Source organism: Solanum pennellii, chromosome 9 (assembly GCF_001406875.1).
Source record: "Solanum pennellii chromosome 9, SPENNV200".
Lineage (NCBI taxonomy): Eukaryota > Viridiplantae > Streptophyta > Magnoliopsida > Solanales > Solanaceae > Solanum > Solanum pennellii.
In genome coordinates, this window is record NC_028645.1 from 77,473,184 (window position 1) to 77,494,654 (window position 21,471).

Consider the following 21,471-nt stretch of genomic DNA (forward strand, 5'->3'; position numbering starts at 1 on the left):
TGATTTTAATATTTTTAGTTTTTTACAAAAACACTTGTAAAAAATCACTATGTTCAATATTAAAAAATTTAAAGATAGAATTTAAATCCTTAACCCGTCAACGAATATGCAATATTAATAACGTGTATTCTTCGATATTTTTGGGTGGTCCTGGTCAATGAACAAACAAATTAATGGAGTTGTTACATCAATCAAAAACTTAAAAAGAAAAATTGCTAATAATCCAATTTGTAGATGACGCAACCCTAAAAAGTTGTCAATATTTTACACCTAAATATTGAAAATTCTATTCTCATTCTTCTTGTCCCTATTTACAAAGTGACTGTGACACCATCCTCCTTTCCACATTAATCACCTAAAACGAATTCGATATTCACTATATATATATATAGATAAAAATTTAATTATATATAAATAGTAATATTTTCTACTGAAAGAGGGTCCGAATGAATCCTAACAACTTGTTCAACATGGTTAATTGAGGTCTCATGCTCGAGCTTGAGTATGAAGAAAATTCTATTGGGAATATTACCACCAAATGAGTCATGTCGTATCTGATTCAGATTTAATTGAGCTCCAGTAACACTTATTTAAAAAATGTAATTGTATCATTCGGATGAGAACAATGTAACATATAATATTCAAATACTACTAAAAAATTAGCATTACATCACTATCAATCCTCTTAGCATTCATCTTTTTCTAATCAAATTATCATATCATTCACATTATTAATCAAATTATATCAAACCATTCTTCTAAGTTTGTCAAAATTCTTTGTAAAATAAAGCATGGACAGACTTGTTAAGCCTGATTTGGATGAACTCAAACTCTGTTTCATCAAAGGCCAAAAATGTTATGCAACTTTCAAATTAACCAATCTTATGCACACCATGTCTGTTGCTGTTGCTCTTTCTACTACCAACCCTTCTCTTTTCTCATGCTCACATCCATTTACTATCATTCCTCCTCTCTCAACAGCTTCTTTCACTCTTTTCTTGACTAATTCTTGTGATCAACCTCCTGTTTATACGCCTTTAGACATCGTTATAGTTAAGTCATCGATGCTTCCTACTGGTAAAGCAAGTGAGGATGGTCTTCGCCGCCTTTTCTCAAGAAGTGGACGACATATTTTCAAAGATGCCAAGATTCCTATTTCCCTTGTTGGTCCACAAGTTGTTGAGTTTCTTCTTTCATCCAAGAACTTATTGGATGTTAGTTTACTTCTTCCAATAGCCTTGTCTTCATGTCATAACTGTCAGCTTGATTCATTGCTTAAGTCTGCTGCTAAGAATGGGAATTCACATTGTATCTCAGCTCTGATTGAGGCTGGTGCTGATGTTAATAGAAGAGACTCGGATGGAGAATCCGTTATGTCATTGGCTGTGAAATATGGAGATGTTGATTCTGTTCATGTGCTGATTGAGTTTGGTTTTACTATTGATAACTCTGTTGATAGGTTTCTGCATTATGCAGCTGCCACGGACCGTGTGGACTTGATGGAGATTCTTTGTTTGGGTTATGCTGATATGGATTTGAATTCAATTGATTCACAAGGTAGAACTCCCCTTCATATAGCAGCGTATCACGGGCATGTTGAAGTGATTCAGTTTCTTGTTTCCGTAGGGAGTGATACAGATAGGTTAGATACTCAAGGATGGACTCCCTTGCATTTTGCTGCTAATCAAGGCTATGTTGAAGCTGTTGGTGTGTTACTAAATCATTCCAATTTTGCTAAATATGTTGTGACGAAACAAGGGAAGACTGCGTATGAGCTTGCTATCGATAAGGGTCATTCTAAATTGTATGATGTTTTACAATTGGGAGACACTTTGCATAAGGCTGCAAGAAAAGGAGATGTTGCTGATATCAAGAAATGTATCGCTGAAGGGGCGAATGTGAATGGAAAGGATCAGAATGGATGGACTCCTTTGCATAGAGCAGCATTCAAGGGTAGAGTTGAAGTGGCAAAGGTGTTGGTAAACAACGGAGCTAAGCTTGATGTTGTTGATTACGTTGGATATACGCCGCTTCATCTTGCTATTGAGGCTGGACAAGAGGATGTGGCGATATATTTGATTGCTCAAGGTGCTAAGGCTAATTTGAAGAGCTTCAAAGCTAAAGAAGTGGTTTCTTGTGATTTCGGACATTTACATACTTACAACTTTGTATAGTGAAGAGCAAAGTAGACTTAACTCAATTTGGAGATCGCTCTTGTATATTTTTAGCTACAGCAGAAGTTTTTGTAGACGTCTTTTGCTTGCATCTATAATTTGTATAATCCGAATAAACTTGAACAATTCGGAGGCAATTATGTTCTGTTGTTGTAAAATTCAGAAAACAGTTTTTTTTTCCAACTTTTGGAACTCGAAAATCTTGAGTTCTTCTGAATTGGAACTAGTGAATTTAGTATTTGATCAATTGAAAGGATATATGTCCTAGTTTGAATATTTCCAGTTTGGTTTACAATGAAAGTATAATTTCTGCTAGGTCCTAATATTTCAAGGCATTTCAGATTATACAAATTGCAGAGAAAACATAAGAGGAGTTTACAAAGCCTTTACATAAGTCTAAAAGATTATTTTAACAACTTCAAGCTGTTTCATGCTTTACATGATACAAATTTGCAGTAGGTAGATGTGAAGGATGGTTCTTGAAATTCTCGAAATCGCATGGATTCTGTCCTATAGTTTTGAAGCTCTTCAAAATAGCCTTGGCACCTTGTGTAATTAAGTACATAGCCACATCTTTTTGTCCAGCCTCAATAGCAAGATGAAGCGGCGTGTGTCCACAATCATCAACGACATCAAGCTTAGCTCCGTTGTTTACCAATACCTTTACCCCTTCGATTCTACCCTTAAAAGCTGCTTTATGCAAAGGAGTCCAACCATTCTGATCCTTTCCATTCACATTCGCCCCTTCAGTGATACATTTCTTGATATTAGCAACATCCCCTTTTCTTGCAGCCCTATGCAAAGTGTCTCCTAGTTGTAAAACATCATACAATTCAGAATGGCCTTCATCGGTAGCAACCTCATACGAAGTCTTCCCTTGTTTCGTGACAACATACTTTGCAAAAGTGGAATGATTTAGTAAGAAACCAACTGCTTCAACATGGACTTGTTGAGCAGCAAAGTGCAAAGGAGTCCATCCTTGAGAATCTAATAAATCTGGATCACTCCCTACTGATACAAGAAACTGAATCACTTCAACATGCCCGTGATACGCTGCTATATGAAGGGGAGTTCTACCTTGTGAATCAATTGAATTCAAATCTATATCAGCATAACCCAAACAAAGAATCTCTATCAAGTCTACACGGTCCGTGGCAGCTGCATAATGCAGAAACCTATCAACAGAGTTGTCAATAGTATAACCAGACTCAATCAGCAACTGAACAGAATCAAGATTTCCATATTTCACAGCTAGTGACATAACGGAGTCCCCACCCGAGTCCCTTATATTAACATCAGCACCAGCCTCAATCAGAGCTGAAATACAATGTGAATTCCCATTCTTAGCAGCAGACTTAAGCAATGAATCAAGCTGACAACCATCACACAAAGACAAGGCTTTTGGGAGAAGTAAACTAACACCCAATAAATTCTTGGATGAAAGAAGAAACTCAACAACTTGTGGACCAACAAGGGAAATAGGAATCTTGGCATCTTTGAAAATATGTCGTCCACTTCTTGAGAAAAGACGGCGAAGATCATCCTCACTTGCTTTACCAGTAGGAAGCATAGACGACTTAACTACAACGATGTCTAAAGGCGTATAAACAGGAGGTTGATCACAAGAATTAGTCAAGAAAAGAGTGAAAGAAGCTGTTGAGAGAGGAGGAATGATAGTAAATGGATGTGAGCATGAGAAAAGAGAAGGGTTGGTAGTAGAAAGAGCAACAGCAACAGACATGGTGTGCATAAGATTAGTTAATTTGAAAGCTGCACAACACTTTTGGCCTTTGATGAAACAGAGTTTGAGTTCATCCAAATCAGGCTTAACAAGTCTGTCCATGATTGAGCTGAAAGAATCATAACAAACTGATTAATGATGATTGATAAGAGTAATATATGAAGATACCAAAATGGCTGATGGCAACTTTTGAGTATTTTATTTAACATTGTTTGCATCTGAATATATTTTTAAGGTGATTGTTGTAGAGAGTAGGAAGGTGTCATTGTCACTTTGGAATCAGAGACAGAGGATCAACTACTCCATTTTATACATGTTTGACCAGGCACAACCTTTCTGTTATTGGGCGGGGAGATAATAAACTTGAAATGTCATGTATGAAACTTGTTCTTTCTCCGAGGAGATAGGAGCTCTTGCATAACACATAAAAGCTTATCATTTAATTAACTTGACTTCAACAAACTCCAACTTTGGATGTATATACATAAATTTTTATAAAATCAAATGAATAGACACATATATACTACGTGATATCTTATATAAATTAGCATATATGATGTGTCTACACGTACACAACCAAATGGGAATCTAGGAAGGCATATATCATGGACTGATACTACAAATTTGGTGGGACTAAAAGACAAAAAATCACTTTTTGATGACCAATTATTTAATTTCATTAAAAAATTAAGTAATTGGTCAACTACTACTATGCAGATTGAAACAGCTTGATTCTTAACATCTCAACTAATAGCTGTTATTAATTTGATCCTTTGTTTATAAGGAAAAAAATCATATAACCCAAATCAAAATCGTCATTGAAAACGTTATTTTTATTATTTTTTTTCTCACTCAATGTTCGAAGGCCATATTGGAGTTTCGATTAAATTTAAATCGTGCTCCACATGACTTATTCGAAGATGATTCTCCTAGCAAGATTTTTTCAATACCCAACACTGAAAACCTTATTACTAATTGTTATTCATGATTAAAGTAACGAATCCTATTCAAACAATTTTTTTTTTAAATGGGTAGTTCATAATTTGATATGTGAAAAATATTATTGAGACTGGAAAGTAAGTCAAATGATATTATTTGAGAATATCGCGAGGGTTAAAATCATTTGAATATCCTCCTAAAAATAACTAGACGATCCAAATTTACATTTTCACGTTTATTTGTCTCAGTCTCTTAGTTAGAATGACTTTTACAAGTTAGAACTATCAAGCTTTTATTATTTTACTTTTTCTTTTTTTAAAATTCAATTTTGAGAATTTTAAAACTTTTATACTTAATTACAACTCAAACGTCTTATCTTGTATGAAGTAAAACGCTTTACCTTACGCTACACTTTTTATAATATTGATTAAAATATTGCATGTGAAACATTTGTTTGGATTTTGGAGGGTGTGCTATGTTAGTGTAGGGGTGGGCATTCGGTATTTCGGTTCGGTTCGGGTTTTTTTTTCGGTTTTTTCGGTTTTCGGTTTTTGTAAATTGCATACCGAATACCGAATCGAAATATTTCGGTTCGGTTCGTTTTTTGTTAATTCGGTTCGGTTTTTATTAATTCGGAACGGTTTTTTAATTCGGTTTTTTAATGGGCCTGTTTAGTGGGCTTTTTAAAATTTTAAACTTTATAATTTTTTTAATTTTTTGTTTGATTTTTCAACTTAATGGGCTAAAAAGTAAAAATAGACAATAAATCAAAGAAGTGCATTACTAATTTACTACCAAATTTCAATATATCAATTATTCAAATCTTCAATATGTCATTAGGCATTAACACCGCAAATTTTAAATTCACAATATCACTAAAACACACAATTTGAAATTCACAATGACACTAAAACAAAAGTTGCATTGTAGATTTGTAGTTAATGTCTTCACAAATACAACATAATAACAATCTAACAAGTAACAATAAAGTCTTTCATGAACTCATAATAAACAATAATAAGCAACAAACAATGTATTTTGAACTTCTTGTATTAGGGTTTCTTATTTTTTTTAAAAAATTTATTTAATATTAATAATTATTAAATATAATATAATTTATAAATTATAATATAATATTTCGATTTAAACCGAAATACCGAATTCCAAAGTAATATGTACCGAAAACCGAACCGAAATATCGAAAATACAAAAAATTAAATCGAATACCGAACCGAAAACCGAAATACCAAAACCGAAATTCTGAAAAATTTCGGTTCGGTTCGATGTTTCGGTTTTCCGGTGTTTATGCCCACCCCTAGTGTAAAATAATTCTATTAATTATTGGTATTTGGTAACAATGACGACATATTTAGTGGACAAGTGGAATATGGGAATATTAGAGTATATGTAGATTTATCACTATCTCATAGAATTAGAGAAGTTGTTTCCGAAAGACCATTAACTCAAGAATTGTAGCTAGAGCTTTCAAATGGGTTGGTACAAACCCAACCCAACCATAACGGGCTAGAAAGTTAAATGGATTGGGGTGGACTGTCCCTTTTAATTATGGGCGAATGAAAAAAAATCACATACTTTTAAAGCAAAAGTACTATTTGTCCCTTATAAGTGTATAATTACAGAAATTTCTCAAATTGATACAATAATATAAGCGTTGATACATTAGTCTAATGCGCGAGATACATTAATCGTTAAGTAAGATACATTACATTTCATCCATGATACACTAATCTGATATACATTTCATCCATGATACACTAATCTGATATACATTTTATACATGATACACTAATATGATGCACGAGATACATTAATCCCATGCAACTAGATACATTAATTTGATGTGTTGATACATTAATTAATTTGATGCGTGAAAATAAGGAATTTTGGAAATTTTTAAAATTAATAGGGGATAATGGTAATAAGATCACTTAGAGGTGGAATTTCTGTCATTTTCCCTTTAATTAAAAGGCCTATAAAATAGCAACCCAACCCAAATCCTAAGCGGGTCATGGGTTGGGACGGGTTGACCCTTCAACAAAAAAATAAACAATATTACTCTCTTAGAAAGTGTATCGGACATTGACGTCTATGAACACAACATTAACTCATACAAAAATTCATTTATAAATCACACACTTCGGTGAATTTTTACAAAAATACATAATAGCCAACGTAAGATTTAGCGAGTAAATGTTGATCATTCCATCATTTCTCTCACAAAAAACTAGCTGATTTAAATGATTTCCAACAACACAAGGCAACCCAAATGCTTAACAAATCTAATTTGCTAAATATTGCATGATAATTAAAGTTTAACGATACCGCTTCTCCTTCCGCTTCCGCTTCCACCATCGATTAGATTTGAATCAACATGTGATATTGTTTCCTTAAGAAGTTCATCTTCATCTACAATTCACCATACAAAATGATATTGCAAAAAACTTAATTTTTTATTTTTAAATTTTTTTTTTGATAAAATCTTGACAAATAAAACACTATTAAAAAAATATATAAAAATATTTTAAAAAATTAATAGCCCATGGGCTGGCATCTGAGGCTTGCGGGCTGGGCCTACGAGGCCAACAGACCTAATGGGGGCGGGCTAAAAAGCCGCATTTTTAAATGGGCCAAAAAAATTAAGCCGAACCTCACTTATTTCAAGGGTTGAATTGGAATGGCCTTACGGGTCAAGCCCATTTTGACGACTCTAATTGTAGCAAATCCAATTACAAAAAAGTAAAAACACTGTGAAGAAAAAAACATAGCAACTAACAAGAGAAAGAGTGCAAATCCTGCAAGAAAGAGAACAAAAACAACAAAATAATGCGACAATCCGAACACAATAAAAAATCGACTATAATATTATAGCTAGTGCGATGACAAACACCTAAGTCCTCAAAAAGCAAGACAACACGTCGTTGCCTGCTAACCTCTGCCCTAATATACATCCTCCTATCTAAGGTCGTGTCAACCTTATATATGTTGAACCATGTCTTGTCTAATTACCTTTCTCATTACTTCTTCTGTCTAACTCTACCTCTTCTTTTTCCTACTATAACCAACCAATCTCTCGCACCTCATCCCTGGGGTATCTTCGCGTCTCCTCTTAACATGTCTAAACCATCTCAATCTCGCTTTTCTCATTTTATTCACTACAGAGGTCACCCTCACCTTATATCGAACATTATAATTTTTAATCTTATCACTTATTGTATACCACACAGCCACCTTAATATCATTATTTTCACGACATGCATCTTTTGAACATAAAAGTTCTTCATTGGCCAGTAATGCGCCCAAACAACAAAGTCGGCCTAACCATTACTTCATAAAATTTACCTTAAAGTTTCAGTAATAACTTTTTATTACACAAGACTACAAATGCAAGTCTCTAGTTCATCTACGCCGCACCACTATTGATATTTGATAATTAATTGATATAATTAAAAGTGTTTTAAAGAAATTTACGACACCTCGATATGAAATACTCTCTCCGAATTAATTTATTCTATCACATTTGATATATACACTGCCCGTAAAAAAGTAAACATATTTTGACTATCATATTCTTATTTATTATCTTTAATAATTTAAAATGTCAATATCTTTTCGATAAACATTATTTCTTTAATCTCTCTTTAATAAATAAAAAAGAGTTAATCTCAACAATCAAAATATTAGAGTATATGCTCTTTATTTAGATTTTCTATGCGAATTAATCAATATTTATTACTTCCAAGAATAATTATTATTAGAAGCAAAATGAAAAGAGTATTCAATTATATAACAAATGTATCGACATTTAAATATCCTGCATCTCCTATCTAATACAATGAATGTATCTATTATCTCCGCTTCAATATGCCAAGTCTCTATTTATTTGATAAGAAATATTGATACTTTAGGACAATCAAAGTTTGGACTATTTACTTTTAATTAAGACATCAAATAAAGTCTCTCTATCTTAAAATATTTGTCATTTTTTACTTTGCTCTTTTTTTTTAAAAAATATAATATTACTAATTAGAAAAAATATTTAATTATTATATCCTTATTTATGTATCATAATTAAGGTGATTGTAATATTCAAGAATAACTATTATTTAGCGTCAAATAAAAAAAAAACATTGTCAATAATTACAAAAATTAATAAATATTTTGAGACAAAAAAGTATATATCAAGATTTAAGGTTAGTAGAAAATAATAATGGAAAAGTAGATTGGATTATAGACCTATTAATATTCCTTAGACTTTTTATTAATTAAAAGAAAAAAATAAATGAAAGTTAGAAAAGATGCCAGGTTGGCAATCCGAGTAAAACTAATCAGCCAATCCGATTTCAGCATGAAAACTAAAAAAAAAAAGGAAAAAGAAATGCCACGTTGGCGATCCTTGTGAAACCCAACGAACCAATCAAACAACTCAAATTAACTCTATATAAACCCAAAGAAAACTCAAATTTGAAAAATATCTACCGGCAAAGCAAATTCAAATTCTTAAACAAAAAAAACTTCTCTTCTTCCTTTGAATCAATCAATATGCCTTCAATTACTGCAGTTAAATCTGTTGCCGGTCGAGGAAAGACCCAAAAAGCTTCAAAATCTACTTCTAGATCTCAAAAAGCGGGTCTCCAATTCCCCGTCGGTCGAGTTGCTCGGTTTTTGAAGAATGGTCGTTATGCTCAGCGAGTTGGTTCTGGTTCACCGGTGTATCTCTCAGCTGTGCTTGAGTATCTCACTGCTGAGTTATTGGAACTTGCTGGGAATGCTGCGAGAGATAACAAGAAGAACAGGATTGTGCCGAGGCATATACAGCTTGCTGTGAGGAATGATGATGAATTGAGCAAGTTGTTGGGATCTGCTACTATTGCTAATGGTGGAGTTTTGCCTAATATTCATCAGAATTTGCTTCCTAAGAAGATTGTTAAAGGGAAAGGTGAAATCAACTCTGTTTCACAGGAGTTTTAGGTGTTGAGTTAGGAGGAATTGGGTTGTGAATTTTGATTTTTAGGGTTAATTAGTTGGGAGTTTTTTCATATGTGAATTGCAAGTTTGTTTCCTCATTTTCTTATGATGGATAATGTAGAAATTTATGAAAGATTAATAGATTTCTTATAATTTCTAGTTTATGTTGCTTCGACTTTTATATTTCCTTGCTAAAGCAAATCTTGAAGTATTTAACAATGCCATGAAAATTAAAATATATTCTTTTACAATCAAATAGAAAAAAGTTATTAATTTATTGATAATGATTTATCGATTCAAAACCGAACTGAACCGATTGATTTTTCAAATGGAATTATGCAACAAGTAAAATGATTGAGCTATTTGATGTAAATTGTGTTTAACATAACCATAAAATAACACTGTATTTGCCAATGTATATGTATAAAGATTACTTTTTAATGACAGAGGGGATGTAGCTCAAATGGTAGAGCGCTCGCTTTGCATGCGAGAGGTACAGGGTTCGATCCCCTGCATCTCCATTTTTCCTTTTTCCACTCTTTTAGTACTTTTTTTCTTATCTCTTCTCCATATCGTCTTTTTGCTCCCTCGCTTTATTCTGCAAATTCTATGAGTTTCTTCTGTGCAGTCACTAATGGCCTTTGCAGTTCCTCTCTTCAACCTTGCTCCAGATTTGACCGTCTCAAGACTCTGTTTAGGTTAAACTTTTGTTTAATTCCTGTGTATTTATTTTGTAACATCCAGTAAATGCACTCTCTTTAACGGCCTTGAGTTTATTGTCATTCTCACAGGAACCATGACTTTCGGTGAGCAAAACACATTGGCTGAATCATTTCAACTGCTCGACAAAGCTTTCAACTCCGGAATTAACTTCTTTGATTCTGCTGAAATGTAGACGTCAATCCTTTTTTACTCCTCTTAACGATACTAAATTAGTCAAATTATAATTGTGAAGTAGATTGGATGCAGGAGATTTATAGACCGTTTTGTTGATTTATTCTTTTATAAAATCAACGAAAAACAGGTATCCAGTACCCCAGCGTGCAGAAACTCATGGCAGAAGTGAGGAGTATTTTGGGCGTTGGATTAGAGAAAGAAATGTCCCTCGCGATAGTGTTGTTTTCGCCACTAAGGTTCTCTATTCATTAGCTCTGATCAGCAATTCTTCCTAAAGATTAGATGAAAGATATGCACTTGTGTGTTACTATTCCTAAAGGTCGAATTTGGGTTTAAGCATCAGCATGTTTGAGTATGATGTGTAGGACTAGTTAGGATAATTTGGCTGAATAGGCTAGATCTTCCAGAATATATCTGGCATTTATGGTACTAAAATGTGACAAAGGAGTTGATTATGCAAGAAATTAACACTTATCTATGCCTAGCCGTCTATGAGGCACGATTGAATACTTTGAAATCAGTAGCATTATGAGACACATTCTTGCTTTTCCGGAGTTATAAGGAGTAAAATTTATGTTGTTAGCTGTGAAAGTTTCTTTCTAACATGTAGTTATAAGTATGTTCCCTTATCTTCATTTTTCTTGTTTGGAGCTGGGGATCTTATTCCAACTGCAGTATAGCATTTTGATATCTTGCACAACTATGTTGTTATAGGTCAGTGGACCATCTGGACAAATGTCTTGGATTCGAAATGGACCAGAAAGCTTGGATGCTCAGAACATAACTGAGGCAATTGATAATAGGTTTGAGTAAATTCTTGTTTTTGGTTTCTGCTACCTTTACATTGCCCATTCAGTTTCTGTTTTGACTGCATTAGAGGCATGATTTTGACAATAAAGTGGTCTCTATCTGCTATGTTTATATTTTTGTACTGCTTCTGATGAGGTACCTTATTGAATTGATGCAGCCTGTTGCGTGTAAAGACGGACTACATTGACTTGTATCAAATTCACTGGCCTGATCGGTTTGTAGATAAATCCTACATTTTGTGGCATTGTTTTCTCACAGATGTAAACACTCGAAAAAAGTTCATTTATCAAAATTTAAACAGATATCTTAAGACGTTTTCTTCTTCAACTGTAAACGTCAACTCTGATGTTCACCATTTTAAACTTTCTGGCAGCTATGTTCCTATGTTTGGAGAAACTGACTATGATCCCCTACGACATTATACGCCAGTAGGTTTCGAGGAACAACTTGATGCGCTAAAAAGAGCTGTTGATGCTGGTAAGGTCAGTCATGACAGCAAAGATGCTAACTTCACTAATTACTTTTCCTCATGAAGGCCGAGATGTTAACTTCATAAATTTGGTGGCTATTTCCTATTGGCTGTTCAAATTATAGATCAGATACATTGGCCTTAGTAACGAAACACCATATGGCATTATGAAATTCCAACAAGTTGCCAAAAGTAGAGCAGGGAATCTTCAGATAGTGTCTGTTCAGGTGTTTTTTGGCTCAATCCTGTTTTATGTTGAGACTTTTTTGTCTTTGCCTCCTTCAACTATTGTTTCTTCACCAATATAAACGCTTGATTCGGCTTCTTTCTTTTCAGAATGCATACAACTTGTTATGTCGAAATTTTGATTTAGCTATGGCTGAATGCTGTCACAATGAGAGGTAATCCTTGGATTGTGTGGACAACTTTGGGATAGGCATTTTATTTGGGAATGCGGTGTTGCTTTCTGTACTATAAAATCCAATTTCTGCAAATGAAGAGGGTGCATTGTGAACCATCTAGGATATTGTTTGCGAACCATGGCGACTCTAATAAACATATACTGGTCCTAAATTTGCTGACAAGATCATATGAAACTAAAAGGAACGTGTCAGAAAAGCACAATGTTAATCTGTTGATCCCCAACAATCTATTTTTAACATTCGGACTGTATCATCTAATAACTCCTGTATTATGCTTAAACTGTATTAGCACTGTTTAACATCCTCTATAGCTACAGTGAAAGCTTTCTATTTTTGGTGATACTGGCATGTCATTGCGTGCTGTTGCTTTTCCTGCAAAGGCAAGATAAGTTTGAACAATCTGATTACTGTCCTTGGAGCTCACTGGGCTTGTTTCAGTACCTTGACCATGATTCTTTTTGCTAGTTTTTATCTTTATTTGATCTTAGCATATTTATAGAGATTTTCATGTACCCTTTCGGAGAACCAATCAAAGAAGAAAAAAAGACATGTTTTTAGGATTTGAATCTATCGGTCTTTCAACTGATAATATCTCTCTTCAATGTGGCTGCTTGTTGCAATAACAACCTGCCTGTTGTCAAATTACTGGGAAAAAAGCTGTTGACAAAGATGAGGTTCATCTGTACGTTAAGTTGAAATGTTTGTGGAATTGACTGCTGGTAATGACCTCTTTTCTTTTTTCTTGCTGAATGTCTCTAGGATAAGCCTGTTGGCGTACAGCCCTCTGGCCATGGGCATACTATCTGGGAAGTACTTTGCCGAGGATGGTGGTCCATCTAATGCTCGTTTAAATCTGTTTAAAGGTCAGACTGGTTGCCAGTTTTATTGGAATATTTAACTAATGCCTATAAATTTTTTCTCACTATACTAATCTCTAACTTCTGGTAGGGAGATATAAGGAAGGGGAGTCCAGATACGACCTGTCAAAATCTAATGTTTTATATGCTGCCAAAGTAAGGAAATTCTTCTTCCTAAAGCTGTCTTGTTTGGGGTTTGGGGTGGGGGTGGGGGGGGGGCAGACACTCTTCTGTAAAATATGACCTCTAATGTTTGTTCCAGTAGTTAGCTACTTCCTTCGCTTAATTATTTACTAGTTTGTTATGACATACAATTTACATTCACCATTGTAATCATGAATTTCACTTTTTTTCAGTCATACCTAGAGATTGCTTGCAGATATGGCATTCATCCGGTTTCTCTGGCAATTGGTATATGAACAATCTTCTTCCGAAGTCCTATTCTAGTTCCTATCCTCTACTGATCATAGATAAGCCTTTCTAGCTACTATCCTAATGAACTAAAACTGAAATATTATGCATGATAGTCATTTGTTTGAGTCTATGACATGCTCGCTTGTGTTGCTGAGCATTAGTACAGATTTTGATATATACTACATATCTCTTGACTTTGAATTGTTTGGCCAGCCTTCATTATGAGACACCCTCTCGTGGCTAGTGTTGTTTTTGGAGCCACAAAAGTTTGGCAGCTTGAAGAGGTTCTTGCTGCATGCAAGGTCAACCTCAGCCCCGAGATTATTATCGAGATCAACAAGGTCCACTCGAGGTTTCCGAGCCCTTGTCCATAATCATATCAATGTCCCTGCTCGTAAAGAGGCAAGTTAAAATGTACAACTGCTGCAGATTATGATTTCTAGATAGAAACATTAGAACTTAATCATTGATAACTGATGGAGATATATTAATCTACCATCAAACAAACATCTAGTATTTTAACTTGATTTGTTCAACATTTAAGGTCCTATAACATTTACCATTGAATTATGAATTTGGAATTTAATATTTATCGATAGATTGGTGATTTTCAGCTGCATTCCTTGTCAAAATGATGGATTCAATTGAATTGAACCTATCAAATGTATGATCTATTTGTCTACACTGCAATAATGTGTGAAAAGGACAATCATATGTGAAAACAACGTAGATTTTGGCCCCCAGTGATTGATGCTTTGTATCTATAATGAAAAAATAGAATCAGGGACTATTAACTGTTCCACGATTGTATATTTCAACACGGCAATCCAAATGACGTTGAGTTAGAAATGATTTCATATGACCATTTATAAATTGAAAAGAAAAAAAAAAGATTTTTTTCCATATGTTTTATAAGTATAAAAATGATATTCTCATTGTTCCAATTTAATCGTCTTAGTTTGATTGACACAATAATAAAAGATGATTGTTAAATTTTGTTTTCTTAAATTAAACATGTGTATTGTAGTTACTTAAATTTTGTTGGAATTGAAAAACTTACTCAAACATAGAAAGAGATATTGTTATGAACCAAGTCCAGCATGATGTGGATATTAGGGTTAGGAAAGTAGTTATTGAACTGACAAGAGCTATTGGGCCAAAAAAAGCAATAGGATCAGGTTAATTTGGGATTCAGGTTGAGAAGTGGGCGTGGGACGGTTCGATCAAAAAGGGTAGTGGTATGTGATTTGGAAATTATGCAAATTGTTGAGTAAAAGTCTGATTCTCTCGTCATCTTCATTCTTAATCAGTTTCTTATCCCCTTTTATCTGTCTCTATATTTTCCGATCTTCTTCCTTTCGGTTAACCTTTTTAGTTTCGCTTTAAGGACTCTAGTTGTTATTAGCTTGTTGTTTCTATTTCTCAATTGTATTTTGTGTTCTTTAGTTATTATAATACATATTTCTTTTTAGTTGTAACTTTATTCAATATGAAGTAATTTTTTTTCCCCGAGGTGATTCTATATTTCTGAGAACTAGAATTTGAAATTTTTAATTAAAAATAAAAAAATATTTATCGCTCCACCATAATCCTTGTTGATCAATATGGGATAATTGTGTTGGTTGTTTTGTTTATCTTAGGTGTTCTAGAATACTACACATTATTTACTGCCCTTTAGGGAACAACCGGAAACTAAGGAGCCGTTTGTCTACTCATTTGATTATATATATACTTTGCGAGACGTATACTAGATATGTTATTATATATCATTGCTTAAATAATGCATCGGTCGTTTGAAAGTTGTTAGCGGAAACGTGAAACTAAAGAACAAGGAAGAACAACAATATTTAACGTGGTTCGGATCAAAATGATCCTACGTCCACCAAAGAACAACTGCACCAATATTTATTTCACTATACAAAGAATATAAGTGAAATACTACAAGAGAGAGAACACAATGCCTTAGAAGGTGAGAAGGCAAGTGAAAGGATGATTTGAAAATGAATTAAGAGCTACCTATTTATAGGAATAAATTCATCCTATTGATGTCATCCATGACATCACTATGTGTCAAAAGGTTAAGATAGCAAACCATTTTATGGTTTGCCTAACTTTCACCTACCAAGATACAATCTTTGACTTGTATTTTGTACTAATTATCTTCCTACCAAATATTCATATTAATTCATCTTCCATTTAGTTTGATTCCACAAGAACCAAAACCAACTCTTTCAATCTCCACCTTGGTTTGTGTTCCAAGCATGCGTATAAACAACTCCGGCCAAAACTTCTAAGCTTACTGGGCAATCCCATTGTAAGAAACAAGAAGAATCAAACCTTTGTTGAACATACCAGCTCCACCTAGCAGTTGTTCTCTTAGAGTTGCATCATACTCCCGCCAAGTCCTTGCAGTGTGCAAACTTGGCAAGCGGGACTATTTTGGTCAACATGTCTGCAGCGTTATCGTCTGTGATAACCTTCTCAACCTTGATAGCTCCCTTTTCTACGACATCTCGAATAAAATGAAATCTGACATCAATGTGTTTGGTGCGCTCATGAAATCTTTGATTTTTAATCAAATGAATAGCACTTTGACTATCACATTTTAGAATTGATTTAAGCTGAGCTGAACTCAATTCTGCCACCAAACCTTTCAACCAGATAGCTTCTTTCACTGCCTCCGTTGCTGCCATATATTCTGCCTCTGTTGTAGACAAAGCGACAATCGACTGTAAAGTCGATTTCCAACTAACGGCACTGCCAACGAGAGTAAAGATGTATCCAGTTGTGGACCTCCTTCGATCAAGATCCCCTGCATAGTCAGAATCAACATAACCGAGAATTGAAATACCTTCACTTTTCCGAAAGGTTAGGCCAACATCAGGAGCTCCTTTGAGATATCTCAATATCCACTTGACAGCTTCCCAATGCCTTTTTCCTGGATTTGCCATGTACTTGCTTACTACACTTACAGATTGGGCAATATCTGGACGTGTGCATACCATAGCATACATAATGCTACCAACTGCACTCGCATAAGGAACCTTTGACATATGCTCCACCTCATCCATAGATTGAGGCATTTGTAACTCTGAAAGCTTGAAATGAGAAGCTAAAGGTGTACTTACAGGCTTGCTCATATCCATATTGAATCTTTCAAGAACTTTTCGGATGTACCTCTTCTGAGAAAGATGTACAACACCATTTTCTCTTGAAATTTCCATTCCAAGGATTTTCTTTGCAACTCCTAGATCCTTCATGTCAAATTCCTTGCTCAACAGTTTCTTCAAAATATTTATCTCTGTGATGTTGTTAGCAGCAATAAGCATATCATCAACATACAACAAAAGATAAATCATAGAGTTACCAGACATCTTCTTGTGATACACACAACTATCAAATGCACTCCTCGAAAATCCATGTGTAGTCATGAATGCATCAAACCTCTTGTACCACTGTCTAGGGGATTGCTTCAAACCATACAAAGACTTCTTCAGTTGGCATACATGGTCTTCTTTTCCTTCAGCTAGGAAACCTTCAGGCTGATCCATATAGATTGTCTCTTCTAGATCACCATGTAAAAAAGCAGTTTTGACATCAAGCTGTTGAAGCTCTAAATCAAATTGTGCAACCAATGCTAGCAGCACGCGAATTGAGCTATGTTTCACGACTGGAGAAAAGATCTCATTGTAGTCAATTCCCTCCTTCTGACTGAAACCCTTTGCAACCAATCTCGCCTTGAACCTAGCAGCTTCCACTTCTGGAATACCTTCTTTCTTTTTGTAGACCCATTTGCATCCAACTGTCCTCATCCCCTTTGGCCTTTTAACTAAGACCCATGTCTCATTTCTGTGAAGAGACTCCATCTCTTCCATCATGGCCAACTGCCATTGTGCAGCATCTTTGCAAGAAGTTGCTTCAATATACGAAGAGGGCTCGAGATCCTTAATCTCTTCTTCTGCAGCTACGAACGCTTGTGCAATCAGATTTTCTTGCTCTATAAGACGTTCCGGTTTCCGTATCCGCCTTTTGTCCCTTCCCTTCGCAATTGTGTATGGTTCATTGGAAGCAAGTTCTTCTGCATCTTTTGACTCATCACTTTGAGTCTCTTGATCCCGTTTCTTGGTAAGCTCCACCGGTAGCTCCACCTGCTCGTTGTTCTCGTTTCTAGATAACTCCATAGAAACTTTACGAGGATCAAGTATAGAGGATTCATCAAAGGTAACATCTCTACTAACTACAAATTTGAGTAAAGACAAACACCATAGTTTGTACCCTTTTACTCCATCAACATACCCTACGAATATGGCCTTTTTAGCCCTTGGTTCAAGCTTACCTTCATTAACATGATAATAAGTTGGACACCCAAATATTCGCAAGTATGAATAGTTAGAGGGTTCACCTGACCAGACCTCATTCGGAGTCTTAAAGTCAATCGCTGATGCTGGAGACCGATTGACAATATGAGAAGCAGTATGAACTGCTTCAGCCCAAAATACTTTGGACATCTTAGCTTGTAAGAGCATACAACGAGCCTTCTCAAGAAGAGTTCTGTTCATTCTCTCGGCAACTCCATTCTGCTGTGGTGTGTGCCTGACCGTCTTATGCCTTGCGATCCCATGAACCTTGCAGAAATCATTGAACTCTTCACTGCAAAACTCCAAGCCATTGTCCGTGCGAAGATACTTGATTTTCCTCTCAATTTGATTTTCAACCAAAATCTTCCACTCTTTAAATGCTTCAAAAGCATCACCTTTTGTCTTCAGGAAACGCACCCAAACCTTTCGTGAAAAATCATCAATGAATGTGAGAAGATACCTCTTTCCTCCCTTTGATGGAAGCTTAGAGGGACCCCATAAATCTGAATGGATGTAGTCTAGCACCCCTCCCGTCTTGTGCTTGCCAGTGCTGAAGCTGACCTTTTTCTGCTTCCCTAAGACGCAGTGCTCACAAAATTCAAGTGTGCTGATCTTCTCACCATTCAAAAGGTTGCGGTTGCTCAACATCTCCAATCCTCGTGCGCTCATATGGCCTAGTCTCATGTGCCATAATTTTGCCTTGTCATCATTAGATAACTGCACTGTAGATGCATTTACAGAGCCAATAATGGTGCTTCCCGCAAGTGTGTAGAGGCCATCCTCCAGCTTGGCCTTCAACATGACTAAAGACCCTTTAGTCACTTTCATAGTTCCTCCTTCACTCATGTACTTATAGCCTTGTTTATCTAAAGTACCCAGGGAGATCAAATTCTTCTTTAGATCAGGAACATGACGGACTTCTGTAATAGTCCTCATGATTCCATCATGGCAGCGAACATGAACTGAACCAATGCCAACTATTTTACAAGTTGCATTATTGCCCATTAATACAGTTCCTCTGCTTGTTTCATAGCTGCTGAACCAATCTTTTCGGAATGTCATATGCAGAGTACAACCAGAGTCTAAGATCCATTTGTTGTCATAGACTCCATTATTGCATGATGTTGTTAGTACATAATCATCATCATTATCATGTACTTTCTCAACAATGGATGCACTCGCCTTTTCTTTGGACTTCGACATAGGGCAATCTCGTTCAAAGTGCCCCTTCTTGTGACAGCCCCAACACTCCGCATTCTTTTTGTTCACACGAGACTTTGATCTGTACTTCGATTTGCTCCTTCCCTTTTGGCTAGTACGACCTCTTACAAAGAGTCCACTAGCTTCGTCACTTTTGTCTCCTTCAAAATGCATCCGCACATCACAAGAGTTTAGTGCTTGCCGCACTTGCTCAAGTTTAATAGGTTGTTTGCTATACATCATTGAATTCTCAATATCACGATATTTTGAAGTCAATGAAAATAGTAAAGAACATGCAAGTGTCTCCTCGTCCTTTTTAATTCCAGCAGTTTGTAAGTCCATCACAAGTTTATTGAACGCATCTAGATGGTCTTGCAACAAAGTACCTGAATCCATCTTAAATGTATGAAGACGCCGTTGTAACAACATCCTTGTTGTCACTGACTGGTCCTGGTAAAGCCCTTCCAGCTTTTCCCATAACTCTTTGGCCGTCTCTTCGGTACTTGTACTCACTTCACAAAGTACGTTAGGTGCAAGGGACAGTTGGATTGCACTCAATGCATCTCCTTCAATCTTTTCTTTGTCGGAATCCGATATCTTATCGGGGTACTTTCCGTCAATAGCATGGATTGAACCTTCCCTCCGCAGTAACGCTATCATCTGGATTTTCCAGATATTGAAGTTGTTGCGCCCACTAAATCTATCAATTTCAAACTTCATGGAACTTTTTTTTTTTTTACTTGTTCTTCCTTTTCTACTACAATGTATTTGGAACTACAGAAAACCAAAGTAATCCTTTTCTGATGTGGAAGTTCAGACTGTGCTGCAACCACAGAGCATACTCAGACAGAACCTTGCTCTGATACCAATTGTTAGCGGAAACGTGAAACTAAAGAACAAGGAAGAACAACAATATTTAACGTGGTTCGGATCAAAATGATCCTACGTCCACCAAAGAACAACTGCACCAATATTTATTTCACTATACAAAGAATATAAGTGAAATACTACAAGAGAGAGAACACAATGCCTTAGAAGGTGAGAAGGCAAGTGAAAGGATGATTTGAAAATGAATTAAGAGCTACCTATTTATAGGAATAAATTCATCCTATTGATGTCATCCATGACATCACTATGTGTCAAAATTGTCAAGGTTAAGATAGCAAACCATTTTATGGTTTGCCTAACTTTCACCTACCAAGATACAATCTTTGACTTGTATTTTGTACTAATTATCTTCCTACCAAATATTCATATTAATTCATCTTCCATTTAGTTTGATTCCACATGAACCAAAACCAACTCTTTCATTAGTTTTGCTCCATTTTAACCAAATGATTCAAATCGAAAATAAAATTAATTTTATTGGAGAACATTTTATATATTAAGTGAAACTTTCATCATAAACACTAACTCAGCTAGATACTCCAAAACAAGTTTTGCTTGATAATAAACTAATTAAAATAAAATAGTATTAGTTTAAATGTCATTAATTCCTAACCAATTTTAAAAATAGCTCTTGCTGCTTTATTAATTAATTGAGGTTAGGTTACTTATGTTCCAAATAAAGGACCAACTTTTGCCATAAAATAAAATATAAACTCACCATGTTAAAATTTATTTAAAAAAGAAAAACCTATTTTTTTGGATTAAAAAGTAGCTTGATAAGTTCTAGGGCGGTTGTTAGAAGTGTACATTTTTCATATACATGTAAAATAAAAAGGGAACACATATTTATTGAAGAGATTGACAAAAACACATTTAAACAATTATTTTTTGGTAATTTTATACCTTAATTATTCGTTACTTCTTTTATTTATTTCAACTGTTATTATATGCGTATTAAAATCTTTTTTTATAATAATATTATAGTTTTTTTTCAATTTTTGAAATGGTGTCATCTCCTTTAATTTATATTTGATATATCTGAATAAATTAATTACGTTACGATATATATGATATATTCTCTTTTTTTTTTAAATTTAAAATGGTATCATTCTCTTTCATATTCGATATATCTGAATAAATTAATTACGTTATTATATATATATATATATATAACACGTGGCACTCCATAAGATAAAATAAAATATTAGAAAAAAGGGAACAAAATCTGGTAAAAAAGAAGAAATAAGGGAGAAAATTTGATTATAAAGAAAAGAAATGAAGAAAAAGAGTTGAGAAATGAAGGGGGGGGGGGGATG

General features: G+C 34.8%; 4 protein-coding genes and 1 non-coding gene across 6 annotated transcripts; 4 read left to right on the plus strand and 1 right to left on the minus strand.

Annotated features, from left to right (window-relative positions):
* The first annotated feature begins 677 nt into the window (after positions 1–677).
* LOC107030791 (putative ankyrin repeat protein RF_0381) lies at positions 678–2,456 on the plus strand. Of its 2 annotated transcripts, XM_027919544.1 has the most exons (2): positions 678–1,557; positions 1,627–2,456. In XM_027919544.1, exons 1-2 carry the CDS (start codon positions 792–794, stop codon positions 2,172–2,174), a joined length of 1,314 nt encoding a protein of 437 aa, XP_027775345.1. In that variant the 5' UTR covers positions 678–791; the 3' UTR covers positions 2,175–2,456. The 2 variants fall into 2 exon arrangements, with proteins under 2 accessions (XP_027775345.1, XP_015087530.1); XM_015232044.2 differs by having other exon boundaries at positions 679–2,456.
* A 103-nt stretch (positions 2,457–2,559) lies between these two features.
* LOC107030900 (ankyrin repeat, PH and SEC7 domain containing protein secG-like) lies at positions 2,560–4,132 on the minus strand. The gene has a single exon (XM_015232115.2). The coding sequence runs from the start codon at positions 4,015–4,017 to the stop codon at positions 2,593–2,595; it is 1,425 nt and encodes a 474-aa protein (XP_015087601.1). The 5' UTR covers positions 4,018–4,132; the 3' UTR covers positions 2,560–2,592.
* Positions 4,133–9,346: 5,214 nt separating this feature from the next.
* Positions 9,347–10,004, plus strand: LOC107029488 (histone H2AX-like). The gene has a single exon (XM_015230916.2). The coding sequence runs from the start codon at positions 9,415–9,417 to the stop codon at positions 9,841–9,843; it is 429 nt and encodes a 142-aa protein (XP_015086402.1). The 5' UTR covers positions 9,347–9,414; the 3' UTR covers positions 9,844–10,004.
* Positions 10,005–10,288: 284 nt separating this feature from the next.
* TRNAA-UGC lies at positions 10,289–10,361 on the plus strand. Its single transcript has one exon. It is a non-coding gene; the product is annotated as a tRNA-Ala (tRNA).
* A 5-nt stretch (positions 10,362–10,366) lies between these two features.
* On the plus strand, positions 10,367–14,326 carry LOC107029346 (protein tas-like). The gene is made up of 12 exons (XM_015230737.2): positions 10,367–10,538; positions 10,632–10,731; positions 10,865–10,973; positions 11,452–11,540; positions 11,705–11,761; positions 11,921–12,029; positions 12,142–12,243; positions 12,353–12,417; positions 13,198–13,301; positions 13,387–13,451; positions 13,652–13,706; positions 13,923–14,326. Exons 1-12 carry the CDS (start codon positions 10,475–10,477, stop codon positions 14,081–14,083), a joined length of 1,080 nt encoding a protein of 359 aa, XP_015086223.1. The 5' UTR covers positions 10,367–10,474; the 3' UTR covers positions 14,084–14,326.
* The last annotated feature ends 7,145 nt before the right edge of the window (positions 14,327–21,471 follow it).

Excerpts from the sequence above, each read along its gene's own strand:
- LOC107030900 (XM_015232115.2), bottom strand. The coding sequence starts at position 4,017 with ATGGACAGACTTGTTAAGCCTGATTTGGATGAACTCAAACTCTGTTTC.
- LOC107030791 (XM_015232044.2), top strand. The coding sequence starts at position 792 with ATGGACAGACTTGTTAAGCCTGATTTGGATGAACTCAAACTCTGTTTC.
- LOC107029346 (XM_015230737.2), top strand. The coding sequence starts at position 10,475 with ATGGCCTTTGCAGTTCCTCTCTTCAACCTTGCTCCAGATTTGACCGTC. Across the intron at positions 10,539-10,631 it reads CGTCTCAAGACTCTGTTTAG|GAACCATGACTTTCGGTGAG; the intron begins GTTAAACTTTTG and ends TCATTCTCACAG. Across the intron at positions 13,452-13,651 it reads ATGTTTTATATGCTGCCAAA|TCATACCTAGAGATTGCTTG; the intron begins GTAAGGAAATTC and ends ACTTTTTTTCAG.
- LOC107029488 (XM_015230916.2), top strand. The coding sequence starts at position 9,415 with ATGCCTTCAATTACTGCAGTTAAATCTGTTGCCGGTCGAGGAAAGACC.